The sequence below is a fragment of the Pygocentrus nattereri genome, chromosome 6, assembly GCF_015220715.1.
Source record: "Pygocentrus nattereri isolate fPygNat1 chromosome 6, fPygNat1.pri, whole genome shotgun sequence".
Lineage (NCBI taxonomy): Eukaryota > Metazoa > Chordata > Actinopteri > Characiformes > Serrasalmidae > Pygocentrus > Pygocentrus nattereri.
In genome coordinates this window covers 5527845-5542273 of record NC_051216.1, presented here as the reverse complement: position 1 = coordinate 5542273, position 14429 = coordinate 5527845, and the positions used below count along the sequence as shown (strand labels likewise).

General features: G+C 43.1%; 1 protein-coding gene across 1 annotated transcript in view; it reads right to left on the bottom strand.

Annotated features, from left to right (window-relative positions):
- The window catches only part of wnt10a (wingless-type MMTV integration site family, member 10a), a 44901-nt gene extending 33193 nt beyond the window's left edge, over window positions 1-11708 (bottom strand). Inside the window, exons 1-2 of the mRNA XM_017724015.2 lie at window positions 11401-11708; window positions 5114-5376 (exon numbers count right to left, since the gene is read on the bottom strand). Of these exons, the coding sequence (XP_017579504.1) occupies window positions 5114-5376; window positions 11401-11462 (325 nt within the window). The 5' untranslated portion in view covers window positions 11463-11708. The remainder of the gene's footprint in view (window positions 1-5113; window positions 5377-11400) is intronic.
- Between the last annotated feature and the right edge of the window lie 2721 nt (window positions 11709-14429).

The window sequence follows — 14429 nt, the reverse complement described above, 5'->3', positions numbered from 1 at the left end:
AGCTAAGAAGTAATGAAAGCCTAGGCTGCGTTTATTACCAAAGAGCACTTTTTCACAAAGAGAACTCTTCCTACTTCCCACCTCAAAGCGTTCAATCAACTTTGGCTGTTTGAGTTGGGGGGAAAAAAGTAATTTAGTGCTTGTTTGGCTGCGGAAAGCATATAAAACCTTTTATCCTGAATTAAAGAGCTGTTTAGTTAGTTTATTTATTTGTTGGCTCTGGAAATTTACCGTTAATAAAGTGCCGGAAATGACAGGAAAGCACAGTTAGGCTAAAAATACTGTGCGGAGCAACTCAAGCTTGTGCTTAACCAGGTCTTCTCCTGCATTTAGTCACATCATACACAGCAAACAGCTCAAAGGTCTCGCCCACAAAGCTTAAAATGCGCTACTTCTTCTTGTTTTGTTGGCACTGTCATGTTGCCGTGATGTCAGTTCAGTCCAAGAAGTTGGTCTGGGCTCCTGAGTGGTGCAACTCTCTAAGTATTGGCTCCACCACTGGGATCCTCAGTTCAGTCCCCAGTGATGTTAGTCATTAGAGGCTGGGAGTCCAAGACAGCATCACTTGGGCAGGTAGGGTGGTCCTCCTTCTCAGCACGATGCCAGCCAGTGCAGATGTCTGAAGTGACAGAACTGGCTGGTGATTTGAGCAGTGGTGGAGCTTCACCCTCCCAGCTTGGCAACATCAAGTGATAGAGGGAGACCCAGCTAGTGGGTGGGATTGGAATTGAGAGGAGAAAAATCCAGCCAAGAAGAAGCTGATGTACCATTTTCTGCTCTTCATCATCCAAATGATCTGGACTCTGGACTCTGGGGTGGTCAGTCCATCGTTCAGCTTCTTTGTTTGATGCGTCCGTCTCATTTTCACACTGAGGTTCTTCTTGATCAGCTACACGTCCTTTCAGACCCACAGCGCTGAGTGGTCTTCTCACAGTGGAAGGATGGACAGAAACTCCTGTGGATGTTTTCAGACCTGAAGCAGCTTGATCTTCTCCTCTCTCTCAGAGATCAAAGCTTTCAGCACTGTTTATCTGATGGAGGCAGTTTTGGTGTCTACCAGGCTTTCCAGGTGGTTGCTAGGAGCCCCATTTTCTTTGTAAATGTCTGCTTTTTAATACCGGGTGCTCTTTGACTTGCACAGCACTGCATCTGCACTGAAAAGTTCATGCAGTCCTCACATTTTCAACAATGCGCTATAAAGTTTTGACACGGCTTTCCTGTTCCTACACTTATAGAAGGTGCCCTTGACCTCCTTCCTGCATGTCAGAAGGCATGTTGCATACAGATCAGGACATGTTAGCACTTATTAACGTCCTCCTAGTGCCTCCATTCTTCACCTCTGCCTCCTGTTTTGTCTGCCTTTACTGACTAATGAGTCTCCGACACTACTATGTACTAGAAAAACGCATGCTATCCATCGCTCGCGGCTCCGGAGCCCTCGGGGCATTGAGGCACGGACCAGAAATAGTTGAACGATGTTCAATTGATCATTTCAAAACACACAGGAGCGCGCAAACCTATTAACCCAACCCACACGCGCAAAGAAAGCACCCTCACACACTGGCGCTCAGAGCCACGCTGCTCTTTCCGTGCTGTCCTGCCACGATTCCGCAGGGGGCGAATGGCACTTAGACCCACCCGGCAGACGTGGGGGACATGAAAATGCTGTTTTAGACTTCCTCCCGAGCCAACCGGAGACATGGAACAAATCAATCTAACAAATAATTCAGAGTGCAAGGAGCACGCCCGGCTGCGCTGATGGCAGAGGAAGTGGGAAAATGAATTAAAGATTGAAGGAAACTGTCACTTCGGCTTACAGAAACCCACTAAACAGGTTTATGCTTTTGCCACTCGGAGTTGGGAAAGTGCTGAAAGCAAATTCACAGCACTTGCACTGTCTGGGACTAAAAAGCATTATCCTTCGAGAAGAAGCCCAGTCCGGGGGTCTCCCTCGCAAAACCCACCACTCGGTCCGTGAGCAACAGCGGCCTCCTGAAGTTTCCCTGTGTTAAAAAGTAATGTGTGTTTGAATGTGTGTGTGAAAAACCTAAAACACTTACTTGCCAATGTGAGTCATTTTCGGATTTACACAACATGTTCGTCGTTCTAATATTTAGAAGCTCAGGACGCTCAAACGGCCTGGAACTCACACCTGGGAGCCGGAGATACGACATTACTCTGCGCACAACTCCTTTACCGGCACAACTTTTACTGCTTATTTGCTGAATTTAGACTAACATGGAAAAGTAATAAAGCACGGCATAATAAAACGTGCACCTTAAATGCCACACTTAAGTGCGCTCTTCCATTACTCTCACTTTCAAATACATCATTTGACCTGGGGCGCCCAAACTTTTGCACGCAACTGTGCTGTCCCTGCGGTGTTGTTTTGTTTTTAACAGAGTTTGATGAGTTGCATGTTCAGGATATTTTGAACGTTTAACATTCCTAGAATGTACAATTATAATTGCGAAAAGGTTTGGTGTGACATTCCTGGAAAGCGCCAACTTCCATGAACCATTAAGGCATTTTTCCAAATCAACCGAAAGAGGAACGTTAGGTACGTTTCTGGAGCGGAGATTTGTCAGCTGGCCAAAAGCCACATATTCAGAAGACGTGGCTTTTCGGTAAGTGGGGAGATGAGGAAGCTACGGTGGATGAGAGAAGACATTCTACATTGTTTCTACAGTCTGAAGAGCACAGCTTCGTCACAGTTCACTGAGTGAGAAAGAGGAAGAGGAAGATGACTTGGCTTAACGAAGTAGCCAGCAGCAGTTTTGCTATGTAAATTTGTAGGAAACACTGTTGGTTGTTCTGCTGCCTGCATCTGTGCACCTGTTTGGTACACAAATCTCGCTTTTATCCATTTATCCTTTTTTAAAAATGGCAATTTAAATTTTTAATAAATTTTTTTAATCTTACTGGCATCCAGAAATCATGAGCTCCTCCAACTCAGTAACGTCACGTGAGCTTCTCTGAGAAGATCATTAACTCTGATCAGCTCTCGGCTTCGTTATTAGAGCCAGACGAAGGAGAAAAAGATGAGATGAGCTGCTTTTCCACAGTTTACAGGCTTCGACGTCTGTTTGGCGCTGCTGCCATGGTAACGATGAATGATGGTCATGAATTCCGATCTGAGATTCATATTTGGCTTCGTTCACACTACCAGATTAAAGTGGCACAAGTTCAGTTTTTTGCCCTAATGTGACTCAGATCTGATGTTTTCAGGGCTGTGTGGACTCCTTCATATGTGTTATCTGATACGTATCTTCACAGTGAAGCTCGCTCTTACTGTTAGTCTATTTGCTGACGATGCACGCGACGCTGAGTAGGATGACCTCATGAGGGTCATTTCAGGACACTAGTTTGTTCACATTAATGTCAGATTTGAATCACGTACCTAAACGAGTGTGAACCATCGAGTCAGAGAGATCGGATTTGAGCAATGAGGCCTGTAATGTAGATGTAATGTAGATGTTGTGCTGATGTAACGTAGCTTTAAGGTCGCATGGCCACGAATCGGATACGTAGCCGATCTAGGACTACACATGAAAGTGGCTCAGGTCGGATTTGCGTCCACACAGCCCTGAAAACGTCAAAAAAATAGGCCTTGTGCGACGTCAACCTGGCAATGTGAACGTAGCCTTGTATCTCCAGCTCTGCTTCAGCGCACTGCTTTAGAATTTCCAAGCATATCTCCAAAATGCAGCAAGGGTGGAGAACTCCTGACCACAGTGTGCGGTTGACCTCTGAACATTTTCAAGGAGGATGGTGGATTCAAGCCACCAATGAAAAGCATGCATTTCTACATGACCATTGCTTTTATATGATGCATCAAAAGCAACTTTGTGCATAAACCTCATAAAAACACTCTTGAAAAAGAAAGTTTCCCATGAGGTTCTTGGCTTGGACATGTGTTCACAGAAAAATCCGTTTGATATGGAACCTTTCAATGATGTGGAAGATCCTTAAACACGAAAAAGGATCTTCGTGTTTGCACGTCTCATTTACAAGCATGAAAGTTGTTCTTCCATGGCGCTGCTCTACAGAACTTTGGCAATTGAAAAAGATGTAAACAAAGTCAGTGGTTTGAGGTGAAATGTGCTTTAGACAAACTTACGGAGTCAGGAAAGTTCACAGTGGTGGTGATAGGAACCAGACGTCCACCTCTAAAAGCTCCCTCACAGAAAGTTCCTACATTAAATGGTTATGAATTCACTGCCTGATGACTGAGACGTCGTTTTGAGAGTCCCCAAAGAAAACTTCACTTTCTAGATCTTTCACATTTTCCCATCATCAGCATTCCATATAAACTCAGGAGACTCGTGTGGGTTCTCTGGTGGTTCTGGATGGTAAATAAAGTGTCTATATCTGTGTTGTAGTCATGGTGACGTCTGGTTCCCATCACCACCACTGTAAAGACGTCTGAACCATTTCACACCAAACCCACCCTGAATGACTCTGATTATATCTGAAACACTGAATCACACAGAAATATTGAAAGAAATTGTGGAATTTCAGAACTTTAAGAACTTTTCTTCCTACTTATATGTCCTTAGCTCCCATTTCAGTTGTTAACCTTTTCTATTCGCTATGCTTAGTTCATCCGGATACTTCCTGAGACACTGCTTTACAATGGCTCTAAAAAGGTTCCTATGAAACACGCTCAAGCTGAAGAGGAACATTTTCTTAGTCCCCAAAGAAAACATCAGATTTTCCACTACCAACATTCCATATGAAGCTCAGCAGACACGTGTAGGTTCACTGGTGGCTCTGGATAGTAAATGAAACATCCATGGCTGTGCTGTAGACATGGTGACCTCTGGTTCCTATCACCACCACTGTAAAGACATCTGAGTCGGCAATTTCACAACAAACCACTCTGAATGACTCTGTTTACATATCAAACACTGAATTATGCTGAAATTTTGGTGGAATTTCCCGACCGCATGACGACATTGAAGACAGTTTTACAAACAATGATGACTTTTTGTCATTTTTGTTGAACAGAAAATGACAATGACCCCCCCCCCCCGTCAACCCCCCCTGTTCTGACCACACTGATCCTTATCTGACTGCTACCACAGCCTGTGTGTGTGTTCTGGTCTCTTACCCCTGCTGAAGACCACGCTCTCGTAGGGGATTTTATTTCTGGTCTCTAAGCTGGAGCAGTTCCAGCGGTGGCCCCTGAACTGGTGCTGGCACTCGTGGATGGCGATCTGGATGCCCTGGATGGCCGACGCCGTTACGTCGGGGTTCCGCATGCATACGTCCAGCTGCTTCCGCGTCAGTCCCGGCAGGGTCAAGCATACGGTGTTGGCGTTCAGAATGGGGTCAAAAGGAATCTTTAGCCCCAAAATCTCATTGGAATCTGCCCTAAACAAGATAAACACACCCAGACAGACAGACAGATCAATAGACAGACTGTAAAAATGACTCCCACAGCAATACAAACCCAGATTGTGCAAAAAACTGTGGTTATGAAAATTTCCATCAGTCCGATCATCATGAAACTGTACATAAAAAATAAATAAATAAATAAAAACAAAACTGGAGATACGAGGTTTTGGTCTGACAGCAATGACATAATACATTTATTCTCAGGAGAACATTCTTAAAAAAGATGCTTCTACCAGGGTTCCTTAGTAAAAACAGTGGTTCTATATAGAACCATGAATGTTCAAAGAACCCTTTGTCTACTTAGTTCTTTGCATGGTGAAATGTTCTTCAGATTGATGGAGATTGACTGAGAATGTGTTTTATATGGTTCTATTTAGCACCAGAAAAGGTTTCACTCTCTTTATAATGTCAAGCTTGTAACACTCACAGAACCCTTTTTGGTGCTATAAAGAACCATATACAAATTTACAAATTTACATATACAAATACCATTTCACTGTGCAAAAAACAATTTAATCACGCAAAGAGTTCCCGAGGTGTTCATGGTTCTATATAAACCCGTTGTCTTCACTAAAGAACCCTTAAAGAACCATCCTTTTTTGATAGCGTTGGGGAAAAAAACATAATTTTGAAGTCATTTTGCAATGTATCATTTTTTGCAGCTGGCCTTTTATCAAAACACGGTGTGCATCGTGATCTTTAGACATTTCTACAGATATAAATGTTCGGCTGCTTTTGAAACACAATCCAATTATATTTATTATGATAAAATTCACACGAAATTCATTTCATCAGTTTTCGATGTACCTGCATGTCACATGCGAAAGTTGTGGGCAGCCTGGTCAAACTATCCTCCACAGAGATCAAACGTCTTATTAGTCCCACAGCGGGGAAATTTCACCCATCCGTGCAGTGAAACGTCACATACACACTAGGGGGCAGTGAGCACACTTGCCCAGAGCGGTGGGCAGCCCTATCCGCAGTGCCCGGGTAGCAGTTGGGGGTTAGGTGCCTTACTCAAAGACACCCCAGCCACGTACTGTCGGCTCTGGGAATCAAACCAGCGACCTTCTGGTCACAGGGCTGGCTCCCTAACCTCCAGCCCACGACTGCCCCTCAACTGAGCAAAGAACTCAAAACTGAAATAAATCAAAATTATGCACCAAAAAAAAAAAAAAACATTTCTCTGGAAACTTCTGATAAACATCCTACGTGGCAGTTACTATTTGTGTATATATATATGTATATATACTCCCCAGCCACTTTATTAGGTACAGGTTCAGTTGCTTGTTAACACAAATAGCTAATCAGCCAATCACACGGCTGCAACTCACTGCATTCAGGCATGTAGAGGTGGTCAAGACGACTTGCTGAAGTGCAGACCGAGCATCAGAACGGGGAAGAAAGGGGATTTAAGGGTCTTTGAACGTGGCGTGGTTGTTGGTGCCAGACGGGCTGGTCTGAGTATTTCAGAAACTGCTGATCTGCTGGGATTTTCACACACAACCATCTCTAGGGTTTACAGAGAACGGTCCGAAAAAGAGGAAATATCCAGTGAGCGGTCAGTTGTGTGGACGAAAATGCCTTGTTGATGTGAGAGGTCAGAGGAGAACGGACAGACTGGTTCCAGATGATAGAAAGGCAGCAGGAACTCAAATCACCAACCAGAATCTCTGAGGAACGTTTCCAACACCTTGTTGAAAGTGTGGCACGAAGAGTTAAATCAGTTCTGAAGGAAAAAGGGGGTCCAGCCTTTTAGTAGTACCTATTAAAGTGGCTGGTGAGTGTGTATACATATATATATACGCACATTTTGTTATATGGTTGCTTAAAATGTAAAATCATGTAATCATATGGTTTATACTCTGTACTATTTTTCTACAAAAGCACCACAAATTCATCACACACTTGTGCCACCTTTGGTTCCCTAAATCTTTTCTGGATTGTTCTTTGGAGAACCATTTTTTGTAAATACGGTGTGTAAGTGCAAAGAACCTTATACAAACGTTACCGAACCTCTATTTAGTGTAAACTTTCCGGGAAGAACTTTTTTTGAATTAGCTTTAATTAAATTCATCCAGTGAACTACAACTTAAAAAGGGGGTTCTGCAAGGGTTCTATAGTAAAGACAAAGGTTATGTGTAGAACCCTGACAGCTCAAATAAGCACCTGAATGCATAAGTCGCTCTTTGCATGTTTAAATCTGCCGTGTTTGATGGTAAATCCCAAAAAGGGCTTTTTGAACCTTAATTTGGTGCTGTGTAGAACCCTTTTTGCTCAAGTCTTACAGGCTATGTTCTTTGAATTATTCCATCCTAACAGAACTTTGTACAGTAGCAAACAGTTTAAAAGGGGTCTATATGGTGTAAAAAGACTTGTAACAATAGCAGAACCCTTTTCGGAGCTATGTAGAACAGACGTTTTTGCATTCTGTGGAAGGTTCTTTACAGGCATATTTTTCCAAAAAATGCGGTTCTTTAGGGAACTCCTTTCTTTACATAGTTCTTTAAGTACCAACTGTGTCCATGAAAACCTCCGAAAGTTAAATTATGATGCAATTTATCACAATAATGACAAATATTGACATATCGCCCAACTGGAAAGCACAGTAACCGATATGCATTTCGTTAATGTGGGATCAAGCAAATTTCAACGCTGGAGATTTATATGCGTTGGTCATTTCTGGTGCTGTGTTTGTATTTACTTGTTTACTCTTCTGTTTCATCCATTTACACAACCACCACAGATCCCACAGACATGCGACGTGCAGGTATGCTGAAAAATAATGCGCTGATTTAATAAAATGTCGTCAGTGTCACAACAATGGAGGAAAACTTTGCAGAGTTTGAATGGAAGTTAATGAAACACTGGACTGTTTCCATTCGTCCAGTCATCCCATCATCGCGAAACAGCTCAAAGAAGCGTCTGACCGCATACGTTTTTCTTTGCATGGCAAAACCTGAAGTCTTTGATTGTTAACCTCTTTTTCCAAACCCAAACAGGGCGCAGGTCTAGAACCTTAATTTGGTCCTATATAGAACCCTGTTTTGCAAAACCTTGTAAAGTTTGAATGGAAGTTAATGAAACAATGGAATCTTTCATCTAATCATGGTGAAATGGAACGTATTGTCATTTTCAATCAAAATGACAGTAAGAATAGTAATAATAAAAACAACTGGAGATATAATAACTGCGCTGATGATATGAATTTTATTAATGTGGGATCAAGCAAATGTCAATGCATTATTTCTTTCACAGTGCTGTCCGTCACATCCCGCATAGTCTACACTGTAGACAGTATTATATACAATCAGTTTGCATGCTGGAGATTTGTATGCATTGTTTGTTTGTGCTACTGCGTTTGTATTTACTTGTTTACTCTTCTGTTTCGTCCATTTACATAAGCACCACCGATCCCACGTACATGCGACACGCAGGTGCACTCGGCTAAACGTCTCTTTCTGTTTCTGTTTCTCTTAGTTGAGCATTAAAAGGCAACCAGCTTTGCAAATATTCAGAGACGAGTTCACAAACGCCACCTCTCCGTTCACCGAGGCCCAAACGCAAACACCTGCAAAACCCTGTTACGAGCAGAGGTCGCAGATCAGACGAGACGAGGGACCAGAGGCGCAGAGCAGTCTGATGAATAAGTCGCCGACGGCTCGTCTGCTTCATTTACAGAGGACAGAACACGCGGTTCCGTCAAATTAGAGAACAAAAGGAGCTGGCATTAAGGAAATGCATGCCAAGCAAACCTGAAACTGTTTCTCTCTCACAGTAGCGCATGTGCCCTGCGGACAATTCCAGCCGCCACTGAGGCAGTCGCAGTCGCGGCCGCTCCGAAACGGGCGTTTTAACCCCGTTCTCAACTTTTGAGTGTTTACAGTTCACACACTCCAGCCGAAGCCACCGCAGAGAGTCTGAATTGAGCTTAATCGCCGCAAATTGTTCATCACCGCGGGAGAGATCAGGGATTTGCCCGGGTAAAACAAGCTTCTTTCAGATTTAACCTGCTTCATGTGGTCAAACGCTGCTTTAATTCCACTCCCAAGCTACATCTGACACCAAGGCCGACCACAAAAAGAAGGGAATCAACTTCGGCGTCCGTAACGCGCGTTAAAGGCAGCTCCGCTCGTTCCGTGCGAGGCCGAGAGTTTGTTTTCTTGTGGTGAGAAAAGGGCAAAGAGTTTATTTAGACATGAGTTTATGAAGAGAGTCACTAAACCTGTTTATCAAACAAGCAGATCAGCTTCGAGGACGGTTATACAGCGGCGGGCCGCAGTCATCCAGAAGGAGTTCTGATAGAAGTTAATAGCGCTGTGTTTTCCACATCTTTCAGACATCTGAGGCAGCTTCCATAGACCTGATCCAGTGGTCTACAACTTTAAAAAAACGGGTTCTTCAAGGGTTCTTTAGTAGAGACAACGGGTATGTGTAGCTCAAAGAAGCGGCTGAATGCATCCGTTTTTCTTTGCATGGCAAAATCTCAAACCCTTTGATTGTAAACCTCTTTTTCCAAACCCAAAAAGGGCCCCTAGAACCTTAATTTGGTACTATGTAGAACCCTTTTTGCGAAGTAGAAGTCTTACAAACTTGACAGGTTATTTGGTTTGAATTATTCAGTCCCAACAGAACTTTGCATGGTAGCAAACATTTTTAAAGGGTTCTTTATAATATATAAGATTTTTAACAATAGCAGAACCCATTTTAGAACCATTTAAAAACAGTACTACAGGCTTTGCATCACAGAGAACCATTCAGTCGTTGCATTTATTGAGTGCATAAGTGGTTCTTTGCATGGTTATGCTTTTAATGGTGAACTTGTTTTTCAAAGAATGCTTTTAAATCAACAAAAAGGGCTTCTAGAACCTTAATTTGGTACTATTTAGAACCCTTCTTGCCAAGTAGAAGTCTTACAAACCTGACAGCACGTTTTGTTTGAATTATACAGTCCAAGCAGAACTTTGCGCTGTAGCAGTCATTTTTAAAAGGGTTCTATATAGTATAAAAAATGATTTGTAACAATAGCAGAACCTTTTTCAGAGTTATATAGAACAGTACAACAGGTTTTGCATCATGGAGAACCGCTCAATCATGCATTCAAGCAGTCTATTTTAAGTTCTTGTGGGTTCTACATTGACTCTGAAAAATCCAGGGTCCTGTGTGCAATGAAAAAACATTCTTAGTTCCCTACATTCTTAACAAAAGATGGTTCTTCATGGGTTCTTTATTTAAGAGAAGGGTTCTAATTAGGATCTTCAGGATTTGCATGCTTCAGTGGTTCTTTGCACGGTGAAATTGTTCTTCAGATTGATGGAGAAGGTGTGTATTTTTATTTATTTTTTGCTACTTTAAAAAAATTAAAAAAGAAGGTTCTACATAGCACCGAAAAGGTTCTTTTATTGTCACAATGTCAAGCTTGTAACAATGTCAGTGCCACATAGAACCATATACAATACATTCTTCATCAATCTGAAGAACTATTTCACTATGCAAAGAACTACATGGATCTGTACAGAGCTGAAGGTTCTAAACAGAACGGTTCCTTTACTACAGAACACCTTAAAGAACCATTCAATGGATCTTTCTTTAGGCAAGCAGGCGTGGGAACGTGAAGAACACGTTGAAGCTTGAAGAGCCTCCATGCAATGCAAATCTTGTAGGAAGAACCTTTAAAGTGAACCAAGGCTTTAGAAGACTCGTGTTTACTTTGCACAGAGGTTCTACTGTGCCATCGCTCAAAGAACCATTTGTGGCACCTTTTTTCTTAATTAAAGAACCTCCTTTTGAAGAGCGCAGACTGTGCAACAGCTTCGTAAATTTGTAGTTTATGTTATGCAAAGAAAACCTGGCTTAACTACCGTTATTACTGTTAAAACCGATACAGCTGCGCAGTCGGTACCGTGGAGAGACGGTCGTACCGGTACAGCGTTAGGAGCGATATAACCGCCCAGCACTAAGCTGGAGGACTCAGACAGACTGAAGTCAGCGAGCTCTTACCTTGGCGTGAGAACCGAGGCGACCATCCAGAGCGCGAGGAGACGCAGAGACAGGAGCTCCATCCTGAAGAGAGTTTCACACACACACACACACACACTCACACACACTCCCTCGCGCTCTCACGCGCGCGCTCTACGACTGCCTTTTGGATCGGAGCTGGACTTCAGCTGTCCAGAGAGAGAGAGAGAGGGAGAGGGAGAGAGGGAGACTCAGCTCAGGTGGACTCTGCTGCTGCCGCCGCCGCTTTACCTGTGAGCGCGTGAGTGAGCGAGCGCGTGTGAGTGAGAGCGTGGAGTCGCTGTACATCGCCGTGGAGAGGCTGAAGCGCTTCTGCTGAGGATTCATCAACACTGCAGCACACACACTCAGCTCTGCCAGCCCACCTCTGCGTCACACACACACACACACACACACACACACACACACACACACACACACACAGGCACACGCGCTCGCTCCCAGCACGCGCAGGTAGGTGCGCTCACAAGCTCGCTAAAACACTCAGTGCTGGAATCGAAATGGAACTTAAGAGAAACGGAATGAAAAGACTTACACTGGAATAATAGACAGACAGACAGACAGAAAGACAGACAGACAAACATACAGAAAGACAGACAGACACATAGACAGAAAGACAGACAGATAGATAGAAAGAAAGACAGACAGACACATAGACAGACAAAAAGACAGACAGAGAGATAGACAGACAGAGAGACAGACAGACACATAGACAGACAGAGAGAGAGACAGACAGAAAGACAGACAGGCACATAGACAGAAAGACAGACAGACACAAAGACAGACAGACAGAAAGACAGACAGACATACAGACAAAAAGACACATAAACAGACAGAGAGAAAGACACACAGAAAGACAGATAGACACACAGACAGAAAGACAGAGAGAGACAGACAGATACTTAGACAGGCAGACAGACCGAGAAAGACAGACAGAAAGACAAAAAGACAGACAGACACATAGACAGGCAGGCAGATAGACAGAAAGACAGACAGACACATAGACAGACAGATAGACAGACAGACACATAGACAGACAAAAAGACAGACAGACACATAGACAGACAGAGAGAAAGACAACCAGACAGAGAGATAGAAAGACAGATATACAGAAAGCCAGACAGATAGACAGACAGACAGACAGACAGACAGAAGGAAAAACAGATAGACAGACAGATAGACAGACACATAGACAGAAAGACAGATAGATAGAGAGACAGACAGACAGAAAGAGAGACAGACAGATAGACAGACAGAAAGACAGACAGATAGACAGAGAGACAGACAGAAGGAAAGACAGACAGAATAACAGACAGACACATAGACAGATAGACAGAAAGACAGACAGAAAAAAAAGCCAGATAGACAGACAGACATAGAGATAGACAGACAGAAAGACAGATATACAGATAGACAGACAGACAGACACATAGACAGAAAGACAGACAGACAGACAGACAGAAAGCAAGACACATAGATAGACAGACAGAAAGACATACAGACAGAAAGATAGACAGGCAGACACATAGATAGACAGAAAGACAGACAGACAGAACAACAGACAGACACACACATAGACAGACAGATAGACAGACAGGCACAGACAGAATGACAGACAGACAGAAAGACAGACACAACGACAAACAGACACATAGACAGAAAGACAGACAGACAAAAAGACACACAGACAGACAAACAGACAGAAAGACAGACAGACACATAGACAGAAAGACAGACAGATAGATAGAAAGAAAGACAGACAGACACATAGACAGACAAAAAGACAGACAGAGAGATAGACAGACAGAGAGACAGACAGACACATAGACAGACAGAGAGAGAGACAGACAGAAAGACAGACAGACACATAGACAGAAAGACAGACAGACACAAAGACAGACAGACAGAAAGACAGACAGACATACAGACAAAAAGACACATAAACAGACAGAGAGAAAGACACACAGAAAGACAGATAGACACACAGACAGAAAGACAGAGAGAGACAGACAGATACTTAGACAGGCAGACAGACCGAGAAAGACAGACAGAAAGACAAAAAGACAGACAGACACATAGACAGGCAGGCAGATAGACAGAAAGACAGACAGACACATAGACAGACAGATAGACAGACAGACACATAGACAGACAAAAAGACAGACAGACACATAGACAGACAGAGAGAAAGACAACCAGACAGAGAGATAGAAAGACAGATATACAGAAAGCCAGACAGATAGACAGACAGACAGACAGACAGACAGAAGGAAAAACAGATAGACAGACAGATAGACAGACACATAGACAGAAAGACAGATAGATAGAGAGACAGACAGACAGAAAGAGAGACAGACAGATAGACAGACAGAAAGACAGACAGATAGACAGAGAGACAGACAGAAGGAAAGACAGACAGAATAACAGACAGACACATAGACAGATAGACAGAAAGACAGACAGAAAAAAAAGCCAGATAGACAGACAGACATAGAGATAGACAGACAGAAAGACAGATATACAGATAGACAGACAGACAGACACATAGACAGAAAGACAGACAGACAGACAGACAGAAAGCAAGACACATAGATAGACAGACAGAAAGACATACAGACAGAAAGATAGACAGGCAGACACATAGATAGACAGAAAGACAGACAGACAGAACAACAGACAGACACACACATAGACAGACAGATAGACAGACAGGCACAGACAGAATGACAGACAGACAGAAAGACAGACACAACGACAAACAGACACATAGACAGAAAGACAGACAGACAAAAAGACAGACAGACCTACACATAGACAGACAGAAAGACAGACAGACAAACACATAGACAGGCAGACAGATAGACAGACAGATAGACACAGAAAGACAGACAGAAAGAAAGACAGATAGACAGACAGACACAGACAAATAGACAGACAGAAAGACAGACATACAGACAGACCGACAGAAAGACAGACACAGACAGACAGATAAACAGACAGACAGACACACA